General features: G+C 53.8%; 1 protein-coding gene across 1 annotated transcript; it reads right to left on the reverse strand.

The window, feature by feature from the left end:
* Positions 1-1,838: 1,838 nt before the first annotated feature.
* On the reverse strand, positions 1,839-12,467 carry Mmp14 (matrix metallopeptidase 14). Its single transcript, XM_052191510.1, has 10 exons — positions 12,080-12,467; positions 8,277-8,425; positions 7,909-8,031; positions 7,240-7,547; positions 6,234-6,395; positions 5,326-5,486; positions 4,999-5,137; positions 4,729-4,879; positions 4,136-4,251; positions 1,839-3,842 (listed from the first exon to the last, which is right to left on the reverse strand). The coding sequence occupies exons 1-10, from the start codon at positions 12,185-12,187 to the stop codon at positions 3,493-3,495; spliced, it is 1,767 nt and encodes a 588-aa protein (XP_052047470.1). The 5' UTR covers positions 12,188-12,467; the 3' UTR covers positions 1,839-3,492.
* Positions 12,468-13,969: the final 1,502 nt, after the last annotated feature.

Here is a 13,969-nt window from a genome sequence, read left to right on the forward strand (position 1 = left end):
CCTCACATATTCCAACTGGCTCTTCTGGCTGCCCCAACTCACAAGTGCTGCTTTCGAATAAAGGAACTTGGAACCATAGAAACTGGGTCAGGCCCAGCAGACAAATCGGCCAGGCCAGGCCAGGCCAGGCCAGTGAAAACAGTTTGCAGGTCCTTGGGAGCCAGAGGGCCCTTTGCCTCCTGTCATCCTATCCTGACATGGTGGCTCACTCATTTGGGACCTTATGACCACGAAGGCACCTTCCAAGGTCCCGGGGTGGGGTGGGCAGGCTCCAGTACATCATCAGCACCAGACATTCGGCCTCCACCCCACAGTCCGGTCTGCGCAGAATCGGTCCTCCAGCTCATCTCCCTTTGTCTCCAGTTCTGCATTCCCATTTCTCCCGTTGGCTTCAGTGAGCATCTTGTGATTCCAGAATCCCAGCCAAACAATTTCCTCGTGATGGGGAAACCGCACTCCTTCCCTGGACTCCCCCTCGTCCCCCCTCTGGCAATGCCCCCTCCTGGGCTCTTCCACTGGCTCCAGCTGTGTTTTGCAGAATTCCCTCTGGATAACATCTGTAATTGCCTCCAGATGTGGCCCACAAAAACACAAAGGGGCCATTAGCTCATCTTTTACTTTTTTTTTGGTCACATGCATGGGCTTGGTTACCCCTAGATGCCCCTGACGTCCCCAGGGCCACCTCAGTGCCAATCCTTTTCGGTGAGGGTGGCGGTGGAGGCTGTTCCTAACTTCTCTGAGACACACAGGCCCTGGCGAACAGCTGTTGGCAGTGGAGGCACAGGTGACCAGGCACAGGGTTAGGGGTGCTGGTTGGCAGGACGGTAGGGTACTCTATCTGCCAAAGTAATCATACCAACGACCCTGCAGAGCAGCTGGAGGGAAGAGGGCATAGGCAGAGCCAGGCCCTGGAAGGCAGGCTGTGGAGGATCTGGGCAGGAGCCCAGGGAAGACTGGGCCGAGGCAGGAAGGGAAGGCGGGAGAAGGGGGTTGCTCTCCTCCAGCTGAGCTGACTCAGCAGCTGAGCTGACCCCTCCCTTCAGGCTGGTTTTGGAGGAAGGGAGGGTCAGCCTGGGAACCCTGTCTAGGGCGGCAGTTTCTACGGAAAGTGGAAACCCAGCCTTGCTATTCCACCCTTCCAACCTGAGGGTCCTGGCTCTCTGGACCAACTGAGAAACATGGTCGTGCCAGGGAGGAGACACTCCTGGGAGCGCAGACCATGGGGAAACCTTTCTTTTTTTTTTCTTCCCTAGTCTCCTGATCCAACAGCAGTCTCAGGCTTGTAAGAACCATCACCTCCCCGCTTTTAAGGAAGACCAGGCTAGCTTTGAACTCTTAGAAATATGCCTGCCCCTGGCCCCAGAGAGTAAAGGTGTGTGCCACCAGGCCCAGATTTAGCAGAAGCTTTTCAGGGCCTGGGCCTGTCACTGAACCTCAGACGAATGTGATCATGGGAACGCTCTTGCTGCCTGGACAGATTTATGAGGAAACGCGTATGTGGCGAGATCACACGGCAGAATAATGCAATTTAGGAAGATTTTCCAAATGGCCTCAGCTTGACCACTTCCTCCTCTTCTAGCAGCCTTGGTTCTCAAAGGTAGCCTTTTAAGGCTTTGGGAGTGGGGGGAGAAAGCCGGGTTCTTCCAGTCATTCCTCTAACCTCCAGTGGGGTGTGACTTGTTCCTGAACTGCAACTCTTAAATTCGATCAGTCTAAGAATACATATTTATGACAAATCCTAAAACCTGCATCGTGGGAAATGCTGTTCTCAATGTCTGTTCTTCCTAGCCCTGTTTGGCCACACCGTGTCCCCCTACACCAAGCTAGAGTCACACAAAGAATGTGAAACACAGTTTATTCTTCGTGGAAAGGTTGAACAAGGTCAAAAAAATGTCCTTAGAGAGCACTGTCCCAGCCCCGCCCTGCAGGTCTCTGGGGTCAGTCACCTCAGCCCCCCTCCACCCCCCACCCCTTCCCATGCCCTTTGTTAACAAAAAGGAACGATTTGAATGGCATTCATATATAATAATTATAATAAAAATATACATTAAACAAAACAAAACAAAAAACCCAAACAAGACAAATTTCGCTGGGCTGCCAGCACCGTTCACCCCCCCACCCCCCCTGAACAACTTCCCTCCTCACCTCTCCCTCCACAGGGTCTCACTCTCCCAAGGCCCCAGTACCATGACCACCTCCAGTGGCTGGAGGAGACTTCAAATGGGTCAACTGGGTGGGGAAGAGGAAGGGCAGGACATAGGTATAATGGGCTGAGGAGTGCCTGCATCAGGAAAGGGAGATCCACCCTGACCGAGAGCTCCCAGACACCCCCTCACTAGGGCAGTGAGGAAGACTGAGCGAGCCCAGGCTGCTGACAGCCTCCGCTGGTCTCCACTGAGTCCCTGTATGCACGCTCTTTTTCCTCCTTATCAATGCTTACCCTTCCCTTCTGTTAGTGAGCAAGGGGACAGACAGAGGCCAGTGTGGCTTCCTTAAGACCCTTTCTGAGACATCTAATAAGATGTGTCCACACCTGGGGATCAGTGTCCCGTGTGTGCACTACAATCTGCTCAGACTCCCAGGTATACACTGCCACCAGCACACTTCCTTTCCTGTCCCATCTGCCTGCTGTCCTTGGGTCCCTCGCATTTGAACAAGGCCTTGGTCCGCTATGACCCGTGAGGCTCATCCTCCGTGTTTCAGATCTTGCTGTCTCCCCTTGACCTCACTCCGCCTGGGACCACTGCCCCTGGATTCAGCTCTTCCAACCTTGAACTTGATATCCAAGGCTAACATTCAGGGGTGGGGGGATCAGGTCTCAGACCCATTTAGTCCTTAATGGCTCAGGCCCCTTTGGAAGTTCTCCAGGCTGGGTTGGATAGAGGCAGATCTTTGTGGAGAGGAACTTGGCTGTCCAAGCCACCAAGACTCTCTGTGAGCTTGCTTTCTTGCTTTCTTTTTTTAAATCAAAGTCTTTAGGGTAACTGAACAATCTTTCCACCTCCAAACGTACACTCTTAAGATTCCTTTTAAGTCAGAGTGGCGGCGGGAGGCTGCCAACTGGGTACACTTGGTACATAGGACTCATATGCCCAGAGCCTCCTGAGGTCAGAGTTCAGAGATTTAAGGTATGTAGTTAGGGGGATGGAAAAGAAGCAGATGACCCCATTTGGCCTTTGCCTGTAAGGTCAGAGGGTCTTGCCTTCAAGTGCAGAGCCTTGACAACATTCATATAGGGCTGGACACACAGCAAGCTGTGAGAATCCCTTGAGGGCCAGAGGCCGACTGGTCTTCTGCTCAGCCCTCAAGGGACTCACCTATGGATGAAGCAATGATGGGGTGAGAGTGGGAGAGGCCAATCAGGGGCTGGGAAGGGAGGCTGGAGGGAGGGAGCCCAGGATGGGCGAAAGCAGCCCACCTGCCACCACCTGCTGCCACTGGCCTTCAGAGGCAAAGTCCGTGTGGTAGAAGCGGGTGGGCCAGTGGTGGGGGTCAGACCTTGTCCAGCAGCGAACGCTGGCAGTAAAGCAGTCGCTTGGGTGTACCATGGCGTCTGAAGAAGAAGACAGCGAGGCCTACTGCCAATACCAGAAGCAGCAGCAGCACCGGCAGGACCACTGCGGCTGCGCTCACAGCTCCGCTGCCCTCCTCGTCCACCTCAATGATGATCACCTCCGTCTCCTCCTCGGTCCCAGTCCCAGTCCCGGTCCCCTCGTCCGGCCGGCCTCCCGAAGGGCAGCCCATCCAGTCCCGCAGAGCTGACTTGGGGTACCCCGGCTCTACCTTCAGCTTCTGGTTGTTGAATTTCCAGTATTTGTTCCCCTTGTAGAAGTACGTGAAGACTGAGGACCCCAAGAAGACAGCCGAAGAGGACAAGAACCAAGACGGGGTGGAGGGGTGGGGGACGGAGTCCACAAAGGCCCCGGAGAGAGGAGAAGAAAACAGTTAGTGTGATGGCCAGTTCAGCTTACCACTCATCCCAGTACCAGCTTGGCAGAGTGGAAAGACCGGGGGTACTAGAGAAGGAAACGCTTAGCTATTTCCTGGCAAGCCCCCAGCCCCCACTGCTATACAGTCAGTGTTTTCCTCTGCTCCCCAAGCCGCCCTTCTCTAGAGTTTCCTTTGCTTCACCCACCTTCGTCACTACCCATGAATGACCCTCTGGGAGACTCAGGGATTCCTTCCCAGACTTTGATGTTTTTGGGGTACTCGCTGTCCACTGCCCTGAATTCCTCGTTGAAGCGGTAGTACCTGGGGTAGGGGAAGGGAAGAGGAGTGGTTAGCTACTGGGCATGCTCAGAGGTGAGCAGACCCAGGACAAAGGGTAGCTAGGGTTATGGTTGGGGACAGGGGTTTTGAGTAATGAGGGCCTGCAGCTGGAAGAGGCGGAAGGAGGAGGCGGAAGGGAAGGTCCAGGCTGTAAGGAGCCACCAGCAGCCCCTTAATGATAGTGCCTGGAGGCGGGGGTGGAGGCGCAGTGCTAGGCAGGAGGCATCAAATGACCAGGTTTGAAATGGTGACCGGGTCACATCCCACTCACGCAGCACTAAGAAAAACTGTCTATTGCTAGGCAACAGTAAAGGATTAGCAAGTTCCTTTTCCAGGGCAACAACCTTAGGGTAGGGGGCAGAAGGGCTTTCTTCAGAATCTAGGGGTCGGGCTATTTGGGGTGGCAGTGGTAGTAGTTTTTGAGTAGAGGGGTTTAGGGTTAAGGATCTGTGGTCTTACTTATTGCCCCGGAAGAAGTAGGTCTTCCCGTTGGGCATCCAGAAGAGAGCCGCATCGATCTTGTCTGTGGGCAGCCCTCGGCCCAGCTCCTTAATGTGTTTGGGGTATCCGGGTTCCAGGGAGGCTTCGTCAAATACCCAGTGCTTATCTCCTGGGAAAAGAGAGAAGGGAAGAGTCAGGGTCCAACCTGAGGGTGAGGTCTTTGGGAGTGAAGCGGAATCAGCTCACCCTTCCAACCAACCTCCCAGGAAATAGGAAATGCCTGGTCACCTTTGAAGAAGACAAATTTTCCATCCTTCCTCTCATAGGCAGTGTTGATGGATGCAGGCAGTCCCCTCCAGAACTGGCCAATGGGCATTGGGTATCCGTCCATCACTTGGTTATTCCTCACCCGCCAGAACCATTGCTCCTAGAAACCAGTAAAGACGAGGGAGAACACATTATGTCTTATACCTTAGTCTTCCTCATTCCCCAAAGTTCCCCCAATGCCCTCAGTTCTATGGTTTTAGTTTTCAATCTGTTATTATTTCTATCCATCTTCCTCGCTGCAAGTCCTTCTGTCCCCTCAAACAATCCCACTTCTTCTCTTTCTCTCACCTTGAAGACAAACATCTCTCCTCGGAGCATGGCCACGGTGTCAAAGTTCCCGTTACAGATGTTGGGCCCATAGGAGGGGTTTCTGGGCTTATCTGGGACGGAGGGCCAAGAGGTAGTTCTGGGTTGAGGGGGCATCTTTGTGGGTGACCCTGACTTGCTTCCTGAGGAAGAGAACAATAGGGGGTGCTTCAGGCTGGTGCAGAGAGGATGGAAGGACAGACAGGTAAGCAGACAACCACCCTTGGAAAGTGCAAAGAGCGTGGCTGCAGAGGTGGCCCAGCAGTAAAAGCATGTACTTCTCTTGCAGAGGATGGGGATTTGGGTCCCAGAGCTGACAACTGGTGGCTCACAACCACCTATAACCATAGTTCCAGGAAGTTGGATGCCTCTGGTCTCTGTGGCCACACCCACACACCCACACACCCACACCCTAATAAAAACAAATATTAAAAAAAAAAGACAGTGTAAATAGGTTTTAGAGAAGGATGAAGCAGTTGGCTTGGGTGTGTCCACAGGTGTGCTCAAAAAGCGGGAGCTGAGGGACAGGAGATATGGCTCCCTGATTAGAAGCACCTGCGGTTCCTAAAGAGGACAAAGTTTGGTTCCCAACACTCACGTGGCAGTTTTGGGAGATCCAGTGTCCTCTTTGGGACGCCACACTACCAGAGATGCACGTGGCACATATATATACATAAAGGCAATACACTTAAATATGTAAAACAAAACATGCTTTTAAAAAGTGGTAGCTAATAGAGGCAATGAAAAGTGGTGTGTGTGTGTGTGTGTGTGTGTGTGTGTGTGTGTGTGTGTGTGTAGACTTCACAGCATGATGGAGGGGAAATGCAGCCAGGAGGCCGAGAGGTGGCGAGCACAGAGACAGAGGAGCAGGAATGGGATGGGTAACTCGCCATAAAGTTGCTGGATGCCACGGCGATCGTCATCAGGCAGCACGAAGTTCTCCGTGTCCATCCACTGGTAAAAGGGGGCCATGATGGCGGAGGGGTCGTTGGAATGTTCCAGGCCTAGGGCATGCCCCAACTCATGCACAGCCACCAAGAAGATGTCATTCCCTGGAGGGATGGAGATGGTGAGATCTCGGGTAAGCTCCTTGCTTCTCCACCAGGGGCTCTAGTTTTACAGATAAGCCTGCTTGGTCATGTTTTCCACCTCAAGGGGTCAAGTCTTGAGGGAGGGTCAGCTTCCTGTTTGGTTTGGAATGCCCAAAGGCAGTCACTACCCTGCTCTGAGGGAAGTGGGGCACCTGGGGTGGGATTCCAATCCCAAGACAACCTATACTGTGGAGCTCAGTTTCTCCCAGAAGCTAGGCACCATGTTTGCCTGGAAAAGTCAGGGAGAAGGAAGAGCTTTTAAATCTGTGATCGACAAGTCAGTCAGGTAGTAACAATGGACCAAATATACAGAAATAAACAGCTTAAAATAAGAGTCCTAGCGCTCACACTAGGCTCTATGGCTAATAACTTAGCTGTTGGTTTTGTTTTGTTTTGAGATAGAGTCTTTTTTTGTTTTGTTTTGTTCTTCAACACAGGGTTTCTCTGTGTTGCCCTGGCTGTCCTGGAATTCACTCTGTAGAACAGGGTAGCCTCAAACTCAGAAATCCACCTGCCTTTGCCCACCAAGTGCTGGGATTAAAGGCATGGGCCACCACCACCCAGCGAGATAGTCTTATTATACAGTCTAGGCAGGCTTGAAACAATCCTCCTGCCTCAACACTTAGATTTATTTCTTAATTTTATTGATTTATGAGACAGGGTCTCACTTTGTAGCCCAGGCTGGCCTAGAACTTACTATGTAGAGCAGGCTGGCCAGCACACCCTGCTAGCTTAGACCTTGGAAGGAGAACCCTGTATATACAAGGGCAGACTCTGCATGGGGTAGTAGCCAGGGCTCCCTTACCATTTAGATCCTCATTTTGGACCGTCCAGGGCTCAGCAGAATCGAAGTGGGTATCCCCTCCAATATTGGGGCCTGGGAAATAGGCATGAGCCAAGAAGCCTCCTTCACCATCAAAGGGTGTACTGTCGCCGTGGAAACCCTCAGCAAACAAGATCATGATGTCAGCCTGCTTCTCATGACCCTCCCGGATGTAGGCATAGGGTACTTCTCGGAAGCGCAGTGGTGTGGCACTCTCCCATACTCGGAAGGCCTTCCGAATGGCCTCGAATGTGGCGTACTCGCCCACCTTGGGGGTGTAATTCTGGATGCTACATCCAGACATGAGGGCAGAGAAGAGAGCCGTTAGGATAAAGAAGGCCAAGTTCCCTCTCCTCTCCTAGCTCTGACAGAACTGCCCACCTACCCTGTCAGACCTGTTTCTCTGCTATGGCACATACATATCTCAGCCCAGGGGACTCAAGGCTTAGGGGACCTTCAGGCTTGGGGTGTTGCCATCAGAGCGTATGCTCTCCAAAATGGCTGCACTTCTCTGCAAGATTAGAGCTATTTCCCTAGGAATTAGAGCCACTTCCTAGGAATGGACAGTAGCAGAGGTCACCTCTGACTGACAGGACACATCTAATGGAAGGGTACCGTGCGGGAGAAACAGCTCTGGGCTGGGGGCCTCACCAGAAAGTGATCTCGTTGTGCTGCCACTTGAGGCCCTGAATTGCGTAGCGCTTCCTCCGTACGTTGGCCTTGATCTCAGTCCCAAATTTATCTGGAACACCACAGCGAGGGCGCCTCATGGCCCTGGGGCGGAAACAATGGGGTCAGTGTAGTATATAAAACAAAATCATCTTCAGGGGGACAGAATGTGGTGCCGCAGTTGACCCAGGGTCTTGGCCTCCGGTCCCAGGTCAGTGATGGGTGAGGCTTTGTGCATGTCAGTGGAGGGGAAGGCCAGGCACTGAGGTGACCGGGAGAGGGCACTGGAGGCGAGTTCAAATGGAAGCATGTCTGGCATTCAGCATGGTCAGTGGAGGCCAGGAACTTACTTCATCGTATCCAAATCAGCCTTGCCTGTCACTTGTAAACCGTAGAACTTTTGCATGGCGGCAATGGCAGCTGAGAGTGACTGGGGTGAGCGTTGTGTGTGGGTACGCAGGTCCCCTGGAGGTAGGTAGCCATATTGCTGCAGCCAGGCCTGTAGGGAGAGGGGTGGGGCTTAGGGCTTCTGCTTCTGACTGAGTTGTATGCAGTGCTCTTGGGAATAAGAGCATTAGAAAGTTGAGAAGAATCTGGCAGCACTAGCACGCACACCCTTAATCCCAGCACTTGGGAGGCAGAGGCAGGCAGATTTCTGAGTTCGAGGCCAGCCTGGTCTACAGAGTGAGTTCCAGGACAGATGCCAGGGCTACACAGAGAAACCCTGTCTCGAAAAACCAAAAAAAAAAAAAAAAAAAAAAAAAAAAAAAGAGAGAGAGAGAGAGTTGAGAAGAGTTTTTAGCATATTTTTAGTTTGTCTGTACATGTAGGTGGAGGTCAGAGGTCAATCTCTGGTGCGTACCTTGGGAGCTGTGGCTTACCTATTAGGCCAGACTGGATGGCCAGCAAGCCTCAGGGATTGTTCTGCCTCTGCCTCTCCAGCACTGACTGACATTACAAGTGTCATCACCACCTCTTCTCTCTCTCTCTCTCTCTCTCTCTCTCTCTCTCACACACACACACACACACACACACACACACTAGGGTTCAAATCCACGCCCTGATTCTTTAAAGTGTCTTCTTAGAGCTGGCTTTCTCTCTGGCACTTTGAAAATATGGCATGATGTCCCATTTGAAAACAGATTCTGCCCATCCTAGGCAGAACGGGACAGTGGGGGTGAGGGAACCTAACAGGGTGAGGGAGTTTCTGGAACAGAAGTGCCATACTTCCAGGACCCTTGGGCCGGAAAGGAGTCGGGGGTAAGTAAGGCTCAATGATGGTGGGTCAGCTGTACTCTTCAGGGTGGTAGCTAATCAGCCATAACCATAAATAAGTCCTCTATGACTTAGGAATCGAGGCTTGGAGCCAATCGAGCCATGCTATGTACAGATGGGGATGCCTGGATTCTTTCTGGGAGACATGACCCTGATAGCTCCGGCCCTATTTCAGTTTTACCCTTCTCCAGGAGTCCACAGGGGGTTTCACGCTGCCTAGAATGAGCATCCAGAAGGGAAATGGTAAAAGCTGCCTCGGAACCCTCACCGCCTGCCTACCCATGATTGTTAGGATGGATCTGTGGATCCACGTGCCGCTCTTCCCTTCCGGGCTTAGGCACCGGTGGTGGAGCAATGCTCTTGTGGGGGGTCTCGGGGTGATTCAGGAGCAGCTGACTTAGGACCTGAGCCCAAAAGGGCAGGAATTGCAACACGGTTCCAGGAAGTGATCCCCTCAAGGCTGACAAGAGTTAGGGCTTGAGTTGTAAACAACCTGGCCTTTCCCCCAGCCAATAAGGCTGGCCAAACATCCTAGCAAGCATCACCTGTATCTCAGAGCTCCTCCTCAAGGGTACAGGATTTTAACCTCTTGTGTGTCAGAGAGGCCTAGCAGGGCGCGTAACACCAGAGCTGTTCCCTCAGATCAGAAGGCTTGCCCTGACCTGTGTTGTGGCCTGTGCCAAGAATGCAGGAAACTCCCTTTACTCCTAGCCTCACCTGTAGGCTCTGACCTCTCTGCTGGTGACAGCAGCTTCAGGCTTGGGGATAGGTGAGAGTGGGTGTGGCTGGCTTCCCCCCCACCCACAAGCTGAAAGTCAGGAGGAGTGAAGCCAGATCCTCAACCCTTAGCCAGACTGAGGAACCAATCCTAGATTGAGGAACCGGCCCCTAGAGTATTACAGAAAAGGGAGGCTGGCAGGAGAAACAGGAGGTCTGGATAAATCCCTTTCCTGTGAGCCTTTCCGAGATGCAGGCAAGACTAAATAAGCACACTCATAAACCCGGCCCAGTACCCTGCAGAGCAAAATGGATGCTTTGTCAGGAAAAGGAGTCCCCGGAAGAGTATCACAAAGCCAGGAAAGAAACTGTCCCCATCATTTTCTTCCTCTCCCGAACTGGGCAAGTTTCTTTCTCCATCTCAGAGCCAAGCAAGAACCACAGACTATGAGACTGGAACCACAGGAGAGGACTCTGGTGTCTGCGGCTGAGTGGGGGGAAGGGAAAACACCAGACACACCAACGAGAGGGAGGAGAGGGCTGTCCTGGAGCTAGTGTGGAGCTGTGGAGGCATGGTGAACGCGACCTAGCTGCCTCAGAAACCCTCCTCTCCCTTCAGCTTGGCCGGAAGACAGAGCAACTCTGGTGGGTGGCTGGCATTGTCTTGATCAATAACTGCAGGGTATTCCCTATGAGAAAGTCAAGGAACACCTCCCACTTGAGGAGGCTGAGAGGGTGGGGGCTCTCCAGCTCAACATCAAGTCTTGGATCCGCCCTCCCTCAGCTTCCCACCCTACTGTGTTCCAGAAGCAAGTGGTGGTTCTGGCTCCGGGAAGACCATGACCCACTTAGAGCAGAGCCAGGGCGGCCGCCCCTCCCCTAGGGCACCTACTGGAGGTTGGGGAGGGGAAAAAAGGGACTGGCAGTGGGCAGTTTTCCAGAGGCTCCTTTTGTTAGATACTCTCTGGGGCTAAGATGGTAGCTTTAGGCCTGGGAAAGGCGCCTCCTCTCTGACAATTGTGTTCCGGTTTCCAGTCTCAGGGAGGATTTTACTTTCTAGTTTGCGTGCTCAACTGTGGCCCCCTCCTAGGGCTACACTTGTCCTTTCAGCCCGGGTCTCTTCAGTGATACAGGCAACATGTGCCCAGGAGAGGTTCATTCCAAGGGTGCGACCCGGTCTGGGCCCAGAGAAGAGGGAGTCAAATCCAGACCGTATCCTGCATTTTGGGCCCTTCCCAACCACACCCAGGTCCTCACCAGGCTGAGTGGGTTGGGATGACCCAAAATAAGAAGCTGATTAAATCCGTCTCCCACCTTCACCCCAAAATAAGAAAGGGAGGGAAAACTTCCTCGGACTACTCCCACGCCCGCTTCCTTCAGGACCGGGGTGGGCTATGGTCACAGAAGAGTTGGGGATGGGGGTGGGGGCGCCAGAGTCAGTCGGGACCCTCAGAGAGACCCAGGCCCGCCCTCAACTAACTCGCTGAGCGAGCGACTCCCCCTCGGTCTCCCGGTGATCGATGCAGAAAAACAATTAACAACAGCAGTAACAACAACAACAAAAGCCCCCCCACCTCCCCAGGCGCCGGCAGGGGTGTGGAAGACAAGGGAGTTGGTGGCCAGTCTGAGCCCCGCTGCTCACAAGAAGAGCTTTGTGTGCTTGGAAGTTCAGCCCGCCGCGATCCTCGACGCCAGGGCCAGCGGCCCGCACCGAGGGCGGTCCAAGGGAGGCGGGTACCGCTCGGGAGCCCCCGACGCCCCCACTTGGTACAGATGCGCCCGTGCAGGGCCGCGGGCACCTGAGCGCTGCCAAACTGTAGGAACAGCTCGCATGTGTCACCGGCCCGGACGGCGCGGGGTTTGGAGCGGGGTCCTGTGTTTCTGAGGCTCCCGCCGGAGCCACAGTGCGCGCAGAGCTTGGGAAAGCGAGGCCCGGGCCCTGCTGCAGACTTCTTCCAGGGAAGGGAGGAACGGGAAAGAGTCGGTGGCGGCGGAGGGGGGTTGTTAGAGGCAAGCAAAAGTTGGATCGACTTGAAAGGCTGGAGCGGCAGACCCCCAACCCCCCGAGCCCAGCTCTCAGCGGGGGCTGTCCCCTCGGAGACCCCCGGGCTCGCCTACCCGGCGGGCGAAACTCCGGGAAGGGCCGGAGGAGCTCACTTACTTCGGGGCTGAAGTTGCTGCCTTGGGCCCAGCCGAGGGAGGCGAGCGCGGTGCCGAGCGTGAGCAGGGGGATCAGGAGGCAGCGGGAGGGTCGAGGGGCGGGAGACATGGTCCGCGGCGTCGGGGCGCCGGGCGGTACGGGCTCCGCGGCGGGGGCCCACGCCCTGGGGTCGCGCCGCCGCTCTCCTGGGGCGCCTTTGTCTTCTAAAGGAACGGAATGTGGATTCCTAGAGCGCAGTCGGCTTGGAGGTGAGGGAATTGCTCCTGAAAATGTCTCTTTGCTCTTCTCTTCCGTTTTTTTGATCTTTCTTCTGCTTAGTCGGCGAACTGAGTTGGAAGCCCTCTCTGCTCTCTCCTTTGGTCCCTCCCTTCTCCCACAGCCTCTCCTCCGCCCCCGCCCCAATGCCCTCCTTTCCTGGTGGGGACGTGGTGTTTCAGCCCGAATCCAATTACAGCCAAGAGCAGGAGAGAAGGAAAAAAAAAGTTGTCTTTTCTGTGGTGCAGGCTGCCATCTGCAGGGGTTGAGGCCACAACCGACAACTAACTAGGAGCCTGGGTGTCCCCGGGGGACGGGATGCGGAAGACTTTCTCTTCCTAAGCATTTTTTGGGTGGCCTGATTCCCGTAGTATTCAGCATGTCTCACTTGAGAGGGTTTAAGTATTGGGAGGCCGGAGGGCCAGGGATGGTGGAGAAACATGAAGTCTTCCATGCCTGTGAGGAAGGTTGGGAGAAGGGACATTTAATAACAAGGGGGTTCTACACTGAGACTTGTGGACAGCCTCCTCCTCCTCTTGCCCCAAACTTAAGACTGTAACAAAAGCCACTCTGCCCAACGGCCAACACCATTACTTAGGATTTGGGGGCCCAGCCCTTTATTAATGGCTTTTACAACCTGGCTGTTCCACTGAGTGTGAACTGCCTGGGTAGGAAAAGGGTTCAAGGTCACAGGATGGGGGGAAGCCAGATAAACGTTTGATGAAATTTGTTGGAAGAGGAAGGATTGGGTGGTAGAGTTTTGGAGTTTCCTTCAGTCTTTACAGTAGCTGGGCAGGGAGAACAAAAGGAGAGGGAGGACAGACTCGCTGGAGAGGGAGGCAGATAAGAGGTTGACAGCTAGATCTGGAAAAACACCAAGCAGTGGGACAGAGGCAGGAAAAGTGTGGGAGACAGAAAACTCGACCATCAGCGAAATGTAAGATCCAAGAATTGCATTTGGTCATCCAGAGGAAGGCAGTGGGGAGAGGGAAGGAAAGCAGGCCAGGGAACCGGGAAGGGGGGTGGATAAGGTCAGGTAGGAAGCTCCGGAGACCCACAACTGTCAGCTTTGTGGTGGAAAGATGGGAGCCAAACATCCAGCCTTGGAACCGGAACAGAGGTCCTTGCCTCCAGAATCCAAGGGAGGACTCGTGATCAATAAAATGAATGGCTGCTAGCTCGTGGGCAGCGACACTGTGTGTGAGGTGGGGTGGGGAAGTACAGAACTCTCCTCAGCCTCTGGAATTTAGTCCCATCATAGTTTACTCCTTCCTGTCAGCCTTCCAGTGAAGGTGTCTCCTGGACCATATACCTGGATACTAGCTGCTTGTTAAGGAAGGGACTTCTGCCAGGTGTAGTGGCACATGGCTCTAAATCCAGACAGAGGCAGGAGGATCTCTGTGATTGTAAGGCACCTTGGTCAACCTGGCCAGTTTCAGGACAGCCAGCACTATTATGAGAGGTGTCTCAAAAATGAAAAAGGACCTCAGGTGGAAAGGCCTTTTTGTTTGTTTGTTCCCCCCCCCCCAAGACAGGGTTTCTCTGTGTAGCCCTGACTGTCCTGGAACTCACTCTATAGACCAGGCTGGCCTCGAACTCAGAAATCCTCCCTGGGGTTAAAGGCGTGTACCACCA

Source organism: Apodemus sylvaticus, chromosome 8, assembly GCF_947179515.1.
Source record: "Apodemus sylvaticus chromosome 8, mApoSyl1.1, whole genome shotgun sequence".
NCBI lineage: Eukaryota > Metazoa > Chordata > Mammalia > Rodentia > Muridae > Apodemus > Apodemus sylvaticus.